We start from the raw sequence: 12,370 nt of genomic DNA, 5'->3' as shown, positions 1-12,370 counted from the left end.
TGGGCTCAGGCAATCCACTCACCTCAGCCTCCCAAAGGCGCGGGATTACAGGCTGAGCCACCGAGCCCGGCTACAATAAATTTTTAAAAAATTAGCCAGGCATAGTGGCACACGTCTGCAGTCCTAGCTACTCAGGAAGCTGAGACAGAAGGATTGCCTGAGTCCAGCAGGTTGAGGCTGCAGTAGCTGTGATCATGCCACTGCACCCCATCCTGGGTGGCAGAGTGAAATCCCAATACAAAACAGAGAGAAAAAAAAGGCCAGGCATGATCAATGGGTTAGCCTATAATCCCAGCTACTCAGGAAGCTGAGGTGGGAGGTTTGCTTGAGCCCAGGAGTTCGAGACCAGTCGCCAGCCAGGGCAGCATAGCGAGACCCCATCTCTACAAAACAAATTATTCTAATTAGCTGGGCATGGTGGTGTGTGCCTGTAGTCCCAGTTACTAGGAAAGCCGAGGCAGGAGGATTGTTTGAGGCTACAGTGAGCTATGATTGCCCACTGTACTTCATCCTGGGCAACATAGCAAGACCCCATCTCTACACAAAAATTTTAAAAATTAGCTGGGCGAGATGGCATGTGCCTGTAGTCCCAGCTAATTAGGAGGCTGAGGCAGAAGGATCACTTGAGCCCAGGAGATAGAGGCTGCAGTGAGCCATGGTCGTGCCACTGCTCTCCAGCCTGGGCAACAGAGTGAGACCCTGTCTCTAATGAATGAACAAATGAATCAATGAAGAGCCAGGGATCTTCACCCTGCTTCCATTTGGAGGTGGGGGTTGGGTTGGGTTCCTGCCAGGTTCAAGCCTGGAAGATGTTGCAAGCACTGAAGACCAGACACCATCCCTGGACGTAACGCCAGGCCCTCTGCTCTAGGTTATCATTGGAAGCATCTTTGAGGTCATCTGGGCCGTCATAAAACCCGGCACATCCTTCGGAATCAGCGTGTTACGAGCTCTCAGGTTATTGCGTATTTTCAAAGTCACAAAGTAAGTCTTTGGGGTTCCTGGACCTTCTGACAGGGCTGGGGGTGTGGGGCGGTGGAGAAGCCACCTCCAAGAAGCTGGGAAGGCCGCTTCGTGCCTTGTGGCTGACTCCCAGCTCCTGCCTCCCTGGCCTGGCCTGACCCCTCGCCCGGCCTCTGCCGGCAGGTACTGGGCCTCTCTCCGAAACCTGGTCGTCTCTCTCCTCAACTCCATGAAATCCATCATCAGCCTGTTGTTCCTCCTCTTCCTGTTCATCGTGGTCTTCGCCCTTTTGGGAATGCAGCTTTTTGGCGGCCAGTAAGTCCTCGGCAGAACGTCTGACTTCTACTTTCCTGGGGTTGGGTTTGCCCTCCCCCATCCACCCACCCCCACTCAGGGCATCCAAAGGCCCACCCCACCCTCCACCCTGCAGGCTGCCTTCCTTGAGGCCTGGATGTCCATTACCATCACCCAGATAGCCAGGGCCCTGGGTCCCACTCAGGGTGTCCTGGGATCAGAGATGATAGAGGCATTTCCATGGAGAAGAGATGCTGAGCTGAGCCCTCAGCGCACCTGGGGCGGGACCTTGGGTACCACCCAGAGTGTCCTGGGATCAGAGATGATAGAGGCATTTCCATGGAGAGGAGATGCTGAGCTGAGCCCTCAGCGCACCTGGGGCGGGACCTTGGGTACCACCCAGAGTGTCCTGGGATCAGAGATGATAGAGGCATTTCCATGGAGAGGAGATGCTGAGCTGAGCCCTCAGCGCACCTGGGGCGGGACCTTGGGTACCACCCAGAGTGTCCTGGGATCAGAGATGATAGAGGCATTTCCATGGAGAAGAGATGCTGAGCTGAGCCCTCAGCGCACCTGGGGCGGGACCTTGGGTACCACCCAGAGTGTCCTGGGATCAGAGATGATAGAGGCATTTCCATGGAGAGGAGATGCTGAGCTGAGCCCTCAGCGCACCTGGGGCGGGACCTTGGGTACCACCCAGAGTGTCCTGGGATCAGAGATGATAGAGGCATTTCCATGGAGAGGAGATGCTGAGCTGAGCCCTCAGCGCACCTGGGGCGGGACCTTGGGTACCACCCAGAGTGTCCTGGGATCAGAGATGATAGAGGCATTTCCATGGAGAGGAGATGCTGAGCTGAGCCCTCAGCGCACCTGGGGCGGGACCTTGGGTACCACCCAGAGTGTCCTGGGATCAGAGATGATAGAGGCATTTCCATGGAGAGGAGATGCTGAGCCGAGCCCTCAGCGCACCTGGGGCGGGACCTTGGGTACCACCCAGAGTGTCCTGGGATCAGAGATGATAGAGGCATTTCCATGGAGAAGAGATGCTGAGCCGAGCCCTCAGCGCACCTGGGGCGGGACCTTGGGTACCACCCAGAGTGTCCTGGGATCAGAGATGATAGAGGCATTTCCATGGAGAAGAGATGCTGAGCTGAGCCCTCAGCGCACCTGGGGCGGGACCTTGGGTACCACCCAGAGTGTCCTGGGATCAGAGATGATAGAGGCATTTCCATGGAGATGAGATGCTGAGCTGAGTCCTCAAAGCACCTGGGGTGGGGCCAACGTAAAATGTCCATGTCCTCCCTGCAGGTTTAATTTCGATGAAGGGACTCCTCCTACCAACTTCGATACTTTTCCAGCAGCAATAATGACGGTGTTTCAGGTACGGCCTCCACCCGGCCCCATGGGCTGACCTCTCAGTGTCAAAGATGCAAGCGTCTGTTCCACATCTGAGGGGCTCCCCTGAATTCCACCGGGCCTTTTCACACTGCCTTAAAACACAGATTGTAGCTGGCCTCAGTGGCTTAGCCTGTAATCCCGCGCCTTTGGGAGGCTGAGGTGAGTGGATTGCCTGAGCCTGTGGGTTCAAGACTAGCCCAGGGAACTTGACAAGGCTTCGACTGTACACTAAATAATAAATTTTAAAAAATTAACCAGGAATGGTAGCATAAGACTCCAACTCAAAAAAAAAAACAAAACACAGATTGTATTATTATTCAGATATGGTGAGGCCAACCGATCAGGAGATGAGTGTCATGGAAGAGAGAGTTTGCTACTCAGAGATCCCAACTGGGGGGCACGCTACTCCATGCAGGACCACTCAAGGATACGCTGAGCTGGTCAGGAGGCAGAAGGTGGGAAGATGCGGGTAAGAGCCTTAATGGTGGCTTCCATGGAAGGAAAGGGCGAGGCAGCGTAAGCAGGTTTAGGATTGGCTAACTTGGATCACTTCCACAGGCTCTAGGGTGCCCCTCGTACTCTAGCTGGTACCTGGCCCTGGGGTGTTGATGGCAGGCCCAGACTGTGAGAGCCCAAGAAGGGAAGTAGTTGGCACGTGGAGTCTGGTTTGGTTGGTTTGCATCTGAAAAGCAAGCTCAGCCAGGCTCAGTGGCGCAGCCTATAATCCCGCGCTTTGGGAGGCTGAGGTGAGTGGATTGCCTGAGCCCCGCGGGTTCGAGACCCGCCTGGGCAACTTGGCGAGACCTCATCTCTACAGTAAAAATTTTAAAAATCAGCCGGGCATGGTAGCGCATGCCCGTAATTCCGGCTACTCAGAAGGCTGAGGTGGAAGGATCGCTGATACCTTCCTGGCCACTGCACTCCAGTCTGGGTGACAGAGTGAGACTCAACTCAAAAGAAAAAGAAAAGAAAAGAAAAGAAAGCTCATGGCTACTATTTCTAGGAATTGGCTAATCCTAGAAGTCCCTCCAGGGTCAGCAAGGCCCCAGATGCATCAGAATACAGAAAATAAGAGGCATTGGCTAGGTGCGTTGGCTCACACCTGTCATCCCAGCACTTTGGGAGGCCAAGTTAGGAGAGTCATTTGAGGCCAAGAACTTGAGACCATTCTGACAACATAGTGAGACACCATCTCTACAAAAACTAAAAAAAAAAAAAAAAAATTAGCCAGGTATGGTGGCACACATCTATAGCCTCAGCTACTCGGAAGGCCAAGGGAGGAGAATCACTTGAGCCCAAGAGGTGGAGGCTGCAGTGGACTATGATCAAGTCACTGCACTTCAACCTGGATGACAGAACAAGACCCAGACCCTTAAAAAAAAAAAGGCATGATGAATATACTCACCAAATCTGAAGACATCCCAGTCTCATATTTTAAGGCAAGGAGGTTGACCTCAAGCCATAAACCCATCTTACCTTCTGCATCCAGGTGGGCACATGATTTCCTGAGGTTGGGAAAGGTCCAGCCAGGACCTCCAGAGCTTCACCTGTGGACTCTTTTTCTTTTGGGGGACAGAGTGTGCACAGAGAATGTGACTTCACTCCCCTTTTCCTGGGGAGGCAGTTTCTAAATGAGACCCCCCCCCCAGGCAAGGGCTGGAGAGGGAGCCATCCATGAGGGAAAGTTCCAAGCCCCTGCATGTGTGATTATTAGTAGCACTGATAACTACCCATATGTTTTTTGTTTTTTTTTTTTTAGTTGAGGTCTCATTCTTGCCCAGGCTGGAGTGCCGTGGCACAATTGTGCCTCCTGGGCTCAGGTGATCCTCCTGCCTCAGCTTCCTAAGTAGCGGGGACTACAGGCACGCCACCAAACCCAGCTAATTTGGGGATTTTTTGTTAGAGACAGGGTCTCACTGTTACCCAGGCTGGTCTCAAAGCCTGGCCTCAACCTCCTGGCCTCAAATGATCCTTCCACCTCGGCCTCCCAAAGTGCTGGGACTACAGGCATGAGCCACTGTGCCCAGCGTACCCATATGTCTGTAGCTCAGAGGTTGTTCTCACCCAAGGGTGATCTGTCCCCTAGAACAGTGGCAGTGTCTGCAAGCATGGTGGGTCGTCACAACTGGGTAGGGGCGTGTGTTACTGGCATCTGGCGGGTAGAGGCCAGGGACGCTGCCCAGAATCCTAGTGCACAGGACAATCCCCACCACAGAGAACGATCTGGCCCTAAATATCAACAGGACCAAGGCTGGGAGACCTTGCCTTAGCAGACTGACACTTTTGGAGTTCTTTTACATTTACTTTATCTCATGGAAATTTGGATAGAAAGAGGGAGGCTGGGCATGGTGGCTCACACCTGTAATCCTAGCACTTTGGGAGGCCGAGGTGGGAGAATTGCTTGAGCCCGAGAGTTTGAGACTAGTCTGGACAGTGTAGCAAGATACTGTCTCTACAAAAAAATTTAAAAATTAGCCGGGCATGGTGGTGCATGCCTGTAGTCCCAGCTACCCTGGAGGCTGAAGTGAGAGGATTGCATGAGCCCACAATGTCAAGGATGTGGTGGGCTGTGATCATTCCTCTGCACTCCAGCCTGAGCAAAAAACTCTGCTGACACCTCATTCCTCTGCCTGAGGCTTTCTCTGGTCCCTGCCCCAGGACACAGCAGTCCAATAGCACCAATGGATATTTGGCACACACTCCACCCCCAGAGGAGCAGCCCTTGATTGATAAACACCTCAGCTTCCTCACCCTCAGGTGGGGTGACTCCCATCACTTCCTGGCGGGACTGAGTCCTGGTTGCCTATGGTGGAAGCTTTCCTTTATTTCTCACCTCCCCTTCCCTGTCTTGCGTCCCCTCTCCCCTGCTGGTGCTTCCTGAGCTCGCCTCCTAGATAAACCACTTGCCCTTGAAACCTTGCTTCAGGGTCTGCCAAGGCCGACCCCATATGTAGCCGGCCCTGTGCTGCATGTGTGCTTTCCACACAGTAGCTGGTTTAATCATCTCTGTGACCATATGTGGAATGTAGTTCATATGAAAAGCCTTCTTGGTCTGTGCAGGCTACCATAACAAAATAACCTTGTCTGAGGGGCTTCACAGCAGACATGTATCTGTCACAGTTCTGGAGGCTGGGAGTCCAAACTTAAGGTGTCAGCAGGGTGAGTTCCTAGCGAGGGCTCTCCTCCTGGCATGCAGATGACTGCCTTCTCACTGAGTCCTCAGTCAATGGTGAAGAGAGAGAGCTCTGACTTCTCTTCATCTTCCTTTTTTTTTTTTTTTTTTTTGAGTAGGAGTCTCACTCTGTCACTCAGGCTGGAGGGCAGTGGAACACTCACGGCCACCGCAGCCTCATCCTGCTAGGCTCAGGCGATCCTTCCACTTCAGCCTTCCAAGTAGCTGGAACTAAAGGCATGCACTACCACGCCCAGCTAATTTTTTGATTAATTGTAGACACAAGGTCTTGCCAAGCTGGTCTCGAACCCCTGGACTCAGGCAAACCTCTCCTCAGCCTCCCAAAGTGCTGGGATGACAGGCCTGAGCCACCACGCCTGGCTTCTCTTCCTCTTCTCATGAGAGCACTAATCTCATTGTGAGAGTGTCTCCCCAGGACCTCACCTAACCCTAATCACCTCCCAAAGGCACCACCTCCAAATATCATCCCATTGGAGGTCAGGGCTTCCTGAATTTGTGGGACACAGTCCAGTCCATAACAAGACAGAGTTACAGGAAGATTTATGACCCCTCCACAGGGTCTCATTTTCCTAGAAGTCAGGCTAAGAGCCCTCACTGCCAGGACAGCCCCTTCCTCTCACAAAGACCAAAGCCAAGGAGGAGCCGACCCAGAGTCTGACCTTGGACACCGGTCAGGGTTGTTGAAGACTCCCTGGGCGTGGGGACGGGGTGGACGATTCCAGCTCCACAGCTACCTCTCCGAGGGGCCCGCAGCTGAGAGGGGGGTTGGCTGTGTGTCTCTTCCTCCCCTTTCAGATCCTGACGGGCGAAGACTGGAATGAGGTCATGTACGATGGCATCAAGTCCCAGGGGGGCGTGCAGGGAGGCATGGTGTTCTCCATCTACTTCATCGTCCTGACGCTGTTCGGCAACTGTATCCTTCGTGGGGGCATGGGGAAGGGGTGGAGACGGGCCTGGGCCTCTGGTGGAGAGGGGGTGGCGGAGGGAATGAGGAAGGGGATCGGGGTACTCAGGCACCCAGGGTCCAAGCGCTGTCCCCTCAATGGCCACGTTCCCTGACTCAGACGCTTGCAGACACCCTCCTGAATGTGTTCTTGGCCATCGCTGTGGACAACCTGGCCAACGCCCAGGAACTCACCAAGGTGGAGGCGGTGGGAGAGTATTCCTCTGGCAAAGCTACCACCTGCCATGGCAGATCAGGATGGGGGTGGGGGTGGGGAGACGATCAGTGCTTTTGCCCTGGGTAAACCACGCAGGGTGAAGGCACCTCTAGCCCCCTACCTCCCCCCCCCACCAGAAACAGACCATCCCCAATCACGCTGGTTTTACAGCCACAGGGGCAGGACACGGGAAGGCAGCGAGGTCACGGCAGGAACCAGATGGCAAATCCCCCAAAGGGAGGTTGATGGGGAATGGGCAGGGTTTCTGAGGAGTGGTGTCGCCCCCGGCCTGGCGGGCACTGCTGCCACCTAGGTCCAAAAGGATGGAGCAGGGAGTGGTGTCACGGGAACCCAGCCAGAGCTACAGCCGAGTCAACAGGGCTGTCACAGGCCCCGTGACCTCAGAGGACCGGGGCCTGGCAAAGCACAGATGAAGCAATAAATGCCGCCACCTCCCTCTCTCCCTGGCCTCCCACCCATAGCCTCCTGTTGGCCAAACCCAGCGTGGCAGGAGTTTGCCACAGTCCGCCCTCCACCTCTCCCCAGGGAGCCTGTCGAGTTAAGAGAACCCTAACGAGCACGGGGTCTTCCTGCCGGCCCTGGGTTCCCCAGCAGCCTCGCAGGCCCTGAAGGCATTCAGGACATGCTCGTGAAACTGAACCAAACTGAGTGGATGGTGCCAACCCTCCATCTGCTGGCTCGGCAGGAGGGAGAAAGTCTTTCCTGGCCCCAGCTCCGATGGGGGAGTGGGGGAACGGAAGGCTCCGCCCATCCAAGCAGACAGCCATGGGCCTGGCCACTCTGGTGCTGGCTGGCATGACTGAGCCAGGAGCTGATGCAGCCATGAGCTCCTCCAGGTTCCAAGAGCGCCATCCTCAAGGGCTGGGGGCGACAGGGGAGTGGGGAGGGAGCCCAGATCATCTCCATCCTGGGAGGTGCACACCCCCCCATACCCACATTCTCTCCTCCACGTATTCCACAAGTATTTCTTGGACATTTAATATGTGACAGGCACCCTGCTAAGCCCCGGGTGCATTTTTAATCTCTATCCTCGTGGAAACTCAAGAGTCAAGTTCTCGGCCAGGCTCGGTGGCTCAGCCTGTAATCCCAGCACTTTGGGAGGCTGCGGTGAGTGGATTGCCTGAGCCTGCGGGTTCATGACCCGCCTGGGCAACTTGGTGAGACCTCATCTCTACAATAAATCAAAAAAATGAACCGGGTGTGGTAGCGCACGCCTGTAGTTCCAGCTACTTGGAAGGCTGAGGCGGAAGGATCGCTGGAGCCCAGCAGGTCAAGGCTGCTGCGGTGGCCGGGAGCGGCCACTGCACTCCAGCCTAGGTGACAGAGTGAGACTCCAACTCAAAAAAAAAAGAGTCAAGTTCTCTGAGCCCCATTTTATAGATGGCATCATTTCAGTAAGCATTTATTGAGCACCTACTGTGACCAATGCGCTGGTCTAAGAGGAGCCAGGGACACCACAGTGAAGAAAACAGGCAAAAGTCCCTGCCTTCATGGAGGAGGGATGCAAGTCAGGGAGAGAGTTAAGAAATAAGATACATTTTAAAAATATATATAACTTGTCAAGGCCAGGCACGGTGACTCACACCTGTCATCCTAGCACTTTGGAAGGCTGAGACAGGAGGACTGATTGAGCCTAGGAGTTTAACACCAGCCTGGGCAACATAGTGAGACCTTGTCCCTACAATAAAAATTAAAAAACTAGCTGGGCGTGGTGATGCATACCTGTAGTCCCAGCTACTCGGGAGGCTGAGTCAGAAGGATTGCCTGAGCCCAGGAGCTCAAGGCTATAGTGAGCCATGATTGTGCCACTGCACTTCAGCCTGGGCAACACAGTGAGACCCCAGCTCAGAAACATATACATATCTACATAGCTTGTCAGATGGTGATAAGCACTAAAGAGAAAGATGTACTAAGGAAAGTCGGGGAGAGTTGGCATTTTAGATGAGGCGCAGAGACATTAAGAGACTTGCCCAAGGCCACACAGCAGTAAGTGGCAGAGCTGGGATCTGAACCCAGGCCGTCTGGGTCTGGGACATGTGCTCTTAATCACTGAGCACCAGTTGCTTGAGTGTGTTTCATACTCATTTGGGAGGGGCCTGCAGATCTGCATTCTCAGTGTCTCTGAGGTAGGTGGTCCAGGGGCCTGGCTCTGAGAAATGCTGGACATGGCGCCAGGAGGGAGGAGGGTCTTGCAGGAGCAGGGCAGCCAGCTGGGTCCCACCCCTGGGGAGTGCCCAGCAGTATCCTGATCCGACCATTTCCAAGGTGGCAAGGTTGCTTCCCACCTGAGATCCCCAGCGCAGGGGGAGAGCGGTCTTGCCTCTGGCATGACCTTTCTTAGGGGCGGGTTTGTTTCTGGCCATTTCTTTCTCGTTTCTTTTTCTTTGCTTTTTCTTTGTTGGCTTTTCTGTTATACGAATGAGGCCCCGCATGAAGGCTGAAGAAGGATTTAAAGTCCAAAAACGACTTTTTCTGTATGTATTTTTAAAACGTCTTCCCCCATCCTCCTCCTCTCTGAACCTAACCACCAGCAGGCAGCGCCCTGGGCAGTTGGCAGCAGCCCCGGTGCCCTGTACTCCCCTCCCCCACCTCCCCATCATGGGGCTGGGAATAGATTCCTCTCCTGATTCTCCTTCTGGGGGCTCCTGGCAGTTCGTGACCTGGGCCTTGGGCCACCAGACTGTCCTGTTTGGGGCTAGTTGGTGTTTTTTGCAGGTCAGTTCAGAGTTCAAATGGCTCAGAAAGTCCAGTGGGAGGAGAATCTTTGCTTTCCAACCCGTTGAGACAGGGTGTAGGAAAATCTTCACTGTAGGAAGGGAAGGGACTCTTTTCCCTGTGTCATCTTCCGGCTGTGTGTTAAAATAGGGCTAAAGTAGCCAGGCTCGGTGGCTCAGCCTGTAATCCCAGCACTTTGGGAGGCTGAGGTGAGTGGATTGCCTGAGCCTGCGGGTTCGAGACCCGCCCAGGCAACTTGGCGAGACCTCATCTCTACAATAAATCAAAAAATTAGCTGGGCATGGTTGCGCACGCCTGTAGTTCCAGCTACTTGGAAAGCTGAGGTGGAAGGATCGCCAGAGCCCAGCAGGTTGAGGCTGCAGTGGCTGGGAGCAGCCACTGCACTCTGGTCTGGGTGACAGAGTGAGACTCCAACTCAAAAAAATAAAATAAAATAGGGCTAACGTGAGCTGGACATTAAACCTGCACATGGAGGGGGTAGCAGTACACTTCATCAACGTTGGCTCCAGCCAGTTGGGAGGACTGGGTTCTGATTGGTGGGTGCTCAGTCCAATCCTGTACATGGAGGGAGTAGCTGTAGTTTCACTAAAGTCGGCCCATTCTGATGGGTCAACCCTCAGGCCAATCCTGTACACAGAAGGGGTAGTAGTACCCTTCACTAATGTTGGCCCATTCTGATTGGTCGCCACTCAGGCCAATCCTATACATGGAGGGGGTAGCAGCACACTTCACCAGTGTCAGCCCGATCTGATTGGTCAATACTCGGGCCAATCCTGTACATAATGGGAGTAGCGGTACACTTCACCAATGTTGACCCGTTCTGATTGGTCAGCACTCCGGTCAATCCTGTACCTAGAGGGAGTAGCCATACACTGCCCACAGTGTCGGCCCATTCTGATTGGTTGGCTCTCAGGCCAACCCTGAACATGGAGGGGGTGGCAGTACACTTCACCATCGGTCAGCCTGGTCCATCCAGGGGCCTTGGTTGATGCTCTGACGCACAGGCCAAACTTGTTTGTTGTTGCTGTTATTTATATTATTTCCAGTGTTGTCCCTGTTTAGCAATAGGGTCAGAAGTGAGGCCCCAAGGCCACGTTCATGTTTCATGAACAGTGGTCTTATATGCCTTTTAGGATGAACAAGAAGAGGAGGAAGCAGCCAACCAGAAACTTGCCCTCCAGAAAGCCAAGGAGGTGGCAGAAGTGAGTCCTCTGTCTGCAGCCAACATGTCCATAACTGTGTAAGTTCCCTCAGTCCCTGGGATGCCACCTCAACTTTCAGCCTCCAGACTGTCCCAGTCACAGATATGGTCAAGTGGATGGTCCCTGATAGGGATGAGCTTTAGGAAGTGATAACTCTGCCCTCCCACCCATGTTCACTCAATAAATATTTAGTTAGAGGCCAGGTGTGGTGGCTCACACTTGTAATCCCAACACGTCGGGAGGCTGAAGCCAAGAGTCTGAGACTAGGCTGGTCAAAAAAAGCAAGACCCTGTCTCTACCCAAAAAATGTTTTAAATTAGCCCAGCATGGTGGCACACATCTGTAGTCCCAGCTTCTCAGGAGGCTGAGGCAGAAGGATCACCTGAGCCCAGGTGATAAAGGCTACAGTGAGTTGTGATTGTGCCACTGCACTCCAGCCTGTAGTTAGCACCTAATATACTCCCAGCACTGTTCTCACTACATTAACTTGGTTGGAAGGGAAGGATGTCCCACTTTTATTTAGCTATTTTAGTCAGGGAGAACAATAAATATCGAGGTAAACAAGTAAATTCTAGATTGTGTTAGTAGTTGATAGAACTACAGAGAAAAATAAAACAAGGAAGGGGTGTAGAGAATGCTGGAAGTGGAGAAAGTTGTAATTTCAAATACTGTTTCCAGGGAAGGTGTCACCTTGGTGACACCACCCAAACGAGGTAAGGGAGGAGCCATGGGGGGCCTGGGGGAAGAGTATCCCAGGCAGCGTGAACCAGTCCTCAGCCTGGTCCCCCCGGGGGCCTTGCTTCTGACTGGTTGGTGCCTATGCATCTGCATGGGCATATGCAAAGGCCCTGCGGCAGGACGTGTCTCATGTGAGGCCGGAAGAGACAAGTGAATAGGGAGGAGATGAAAGCAAGGAGGAGGCGACAGATGAAGCGGAGCCTTGTGGGCCTTGGGGAGGACGTGGGGTTTTGCACAGAGCCTTGTGGGCCATGGGGAGGACGTGGGAGCCCTGGAGGGGTCTTGAGCAGGGGACAGAGGGGCCTCGAGCTCGTATTGTGGGGAGGACTTGGGGCTTTGCTCCGAGTCAGTGGGAGCCCTGCAGCGTCCGTGAGCCGGGGCGGGAAGGGCCCTGACCCGCGCCCCGCTTGCAGGAAGGAGCAGCAGAGGCTCCAGAAGCCGGCCAAGTCCGTGTGGGAGCAGCGGACCAGCGAGATGCGGAAGCAGAACCTGCTGGCCAGCCGCGAGGCGCTCTACGGCGAGCTGGACCCCGACGAGCGCTGGAAGGCCGCCTACGCGCGCCACCTGCGGCCCGACATGAAGACGCACCTGGACCGGCCGCTGGTGGTGGACCCGCAGGAGAACCGCAACAACAACACCAACAAGAGCCGCGCGGCGGAGCCCGC

At 54.3% G+C, this 12,370-nt stretch overlaps 1 protein-coding gene across 1 annotated transcript in view; it reads left to right on the top strand.

The window, feature by feature from the left end:
- The window catches only part of CACNA1A (calcium voltage-gated channel subunit alpha1 A), a gene marked incomplete at both ends in the record, with an annotated part of 213,447 nt that overhangs the window by 122,003 nt on the left and 79,074 nt on the right, over positions 1 to 12,370 (top strand). The window contains 7 exons of the mRNA XM_021708598.1: positions 872 to 984; positions 1,147 to 1,278; positions 2,566 to 2,638; positions 6,644 to 6,761; positions 6,923 to 6,999; positions 10,899 to 11,005; positions 12,119 to 12,364. Of these exons, the coding sequence (XP_021564273.1) occupies positions 872 to 984; positions 1,147 to 1,278; positions 2,566 to 2,638; positions 6,644 to 6,761; positions 6,923 to 6,999; positions 10,899 to 11,005; positions 12,119 to 12,364 (866 nt within the window). The remainder of the gene's footprint in view (positions 1 to 871; positions 985 to 1,146; positions 1,279 to 2,565; positions 2,639 to 6,643; positions 6,762 to 6,922; positions 7,000 to 10,898; positions 11,006 to 12,118; positions 12,365 to 12,370) is intronic.

Source organism: Carlito syrichta, unplaced genomic scaffold, assembly GCF_000164805.1.
Source record: "Carlito syrichta isolate Samal-C Ts95f unplaced genomic scaffold, Tarsius_syrichta-2.0.1 Scaffold143017, whole genome shotgun sequence".
NCBI lineage: Eukaryota > Metazoa > Chordata > Mammalia > Primates > Tarsiidae > Carlito > Carlito syrichta.
Note: the sequence above shows the minus strand (reverse complement) of the source record. Positions and strands in the feature narration are given on the sequence as shown.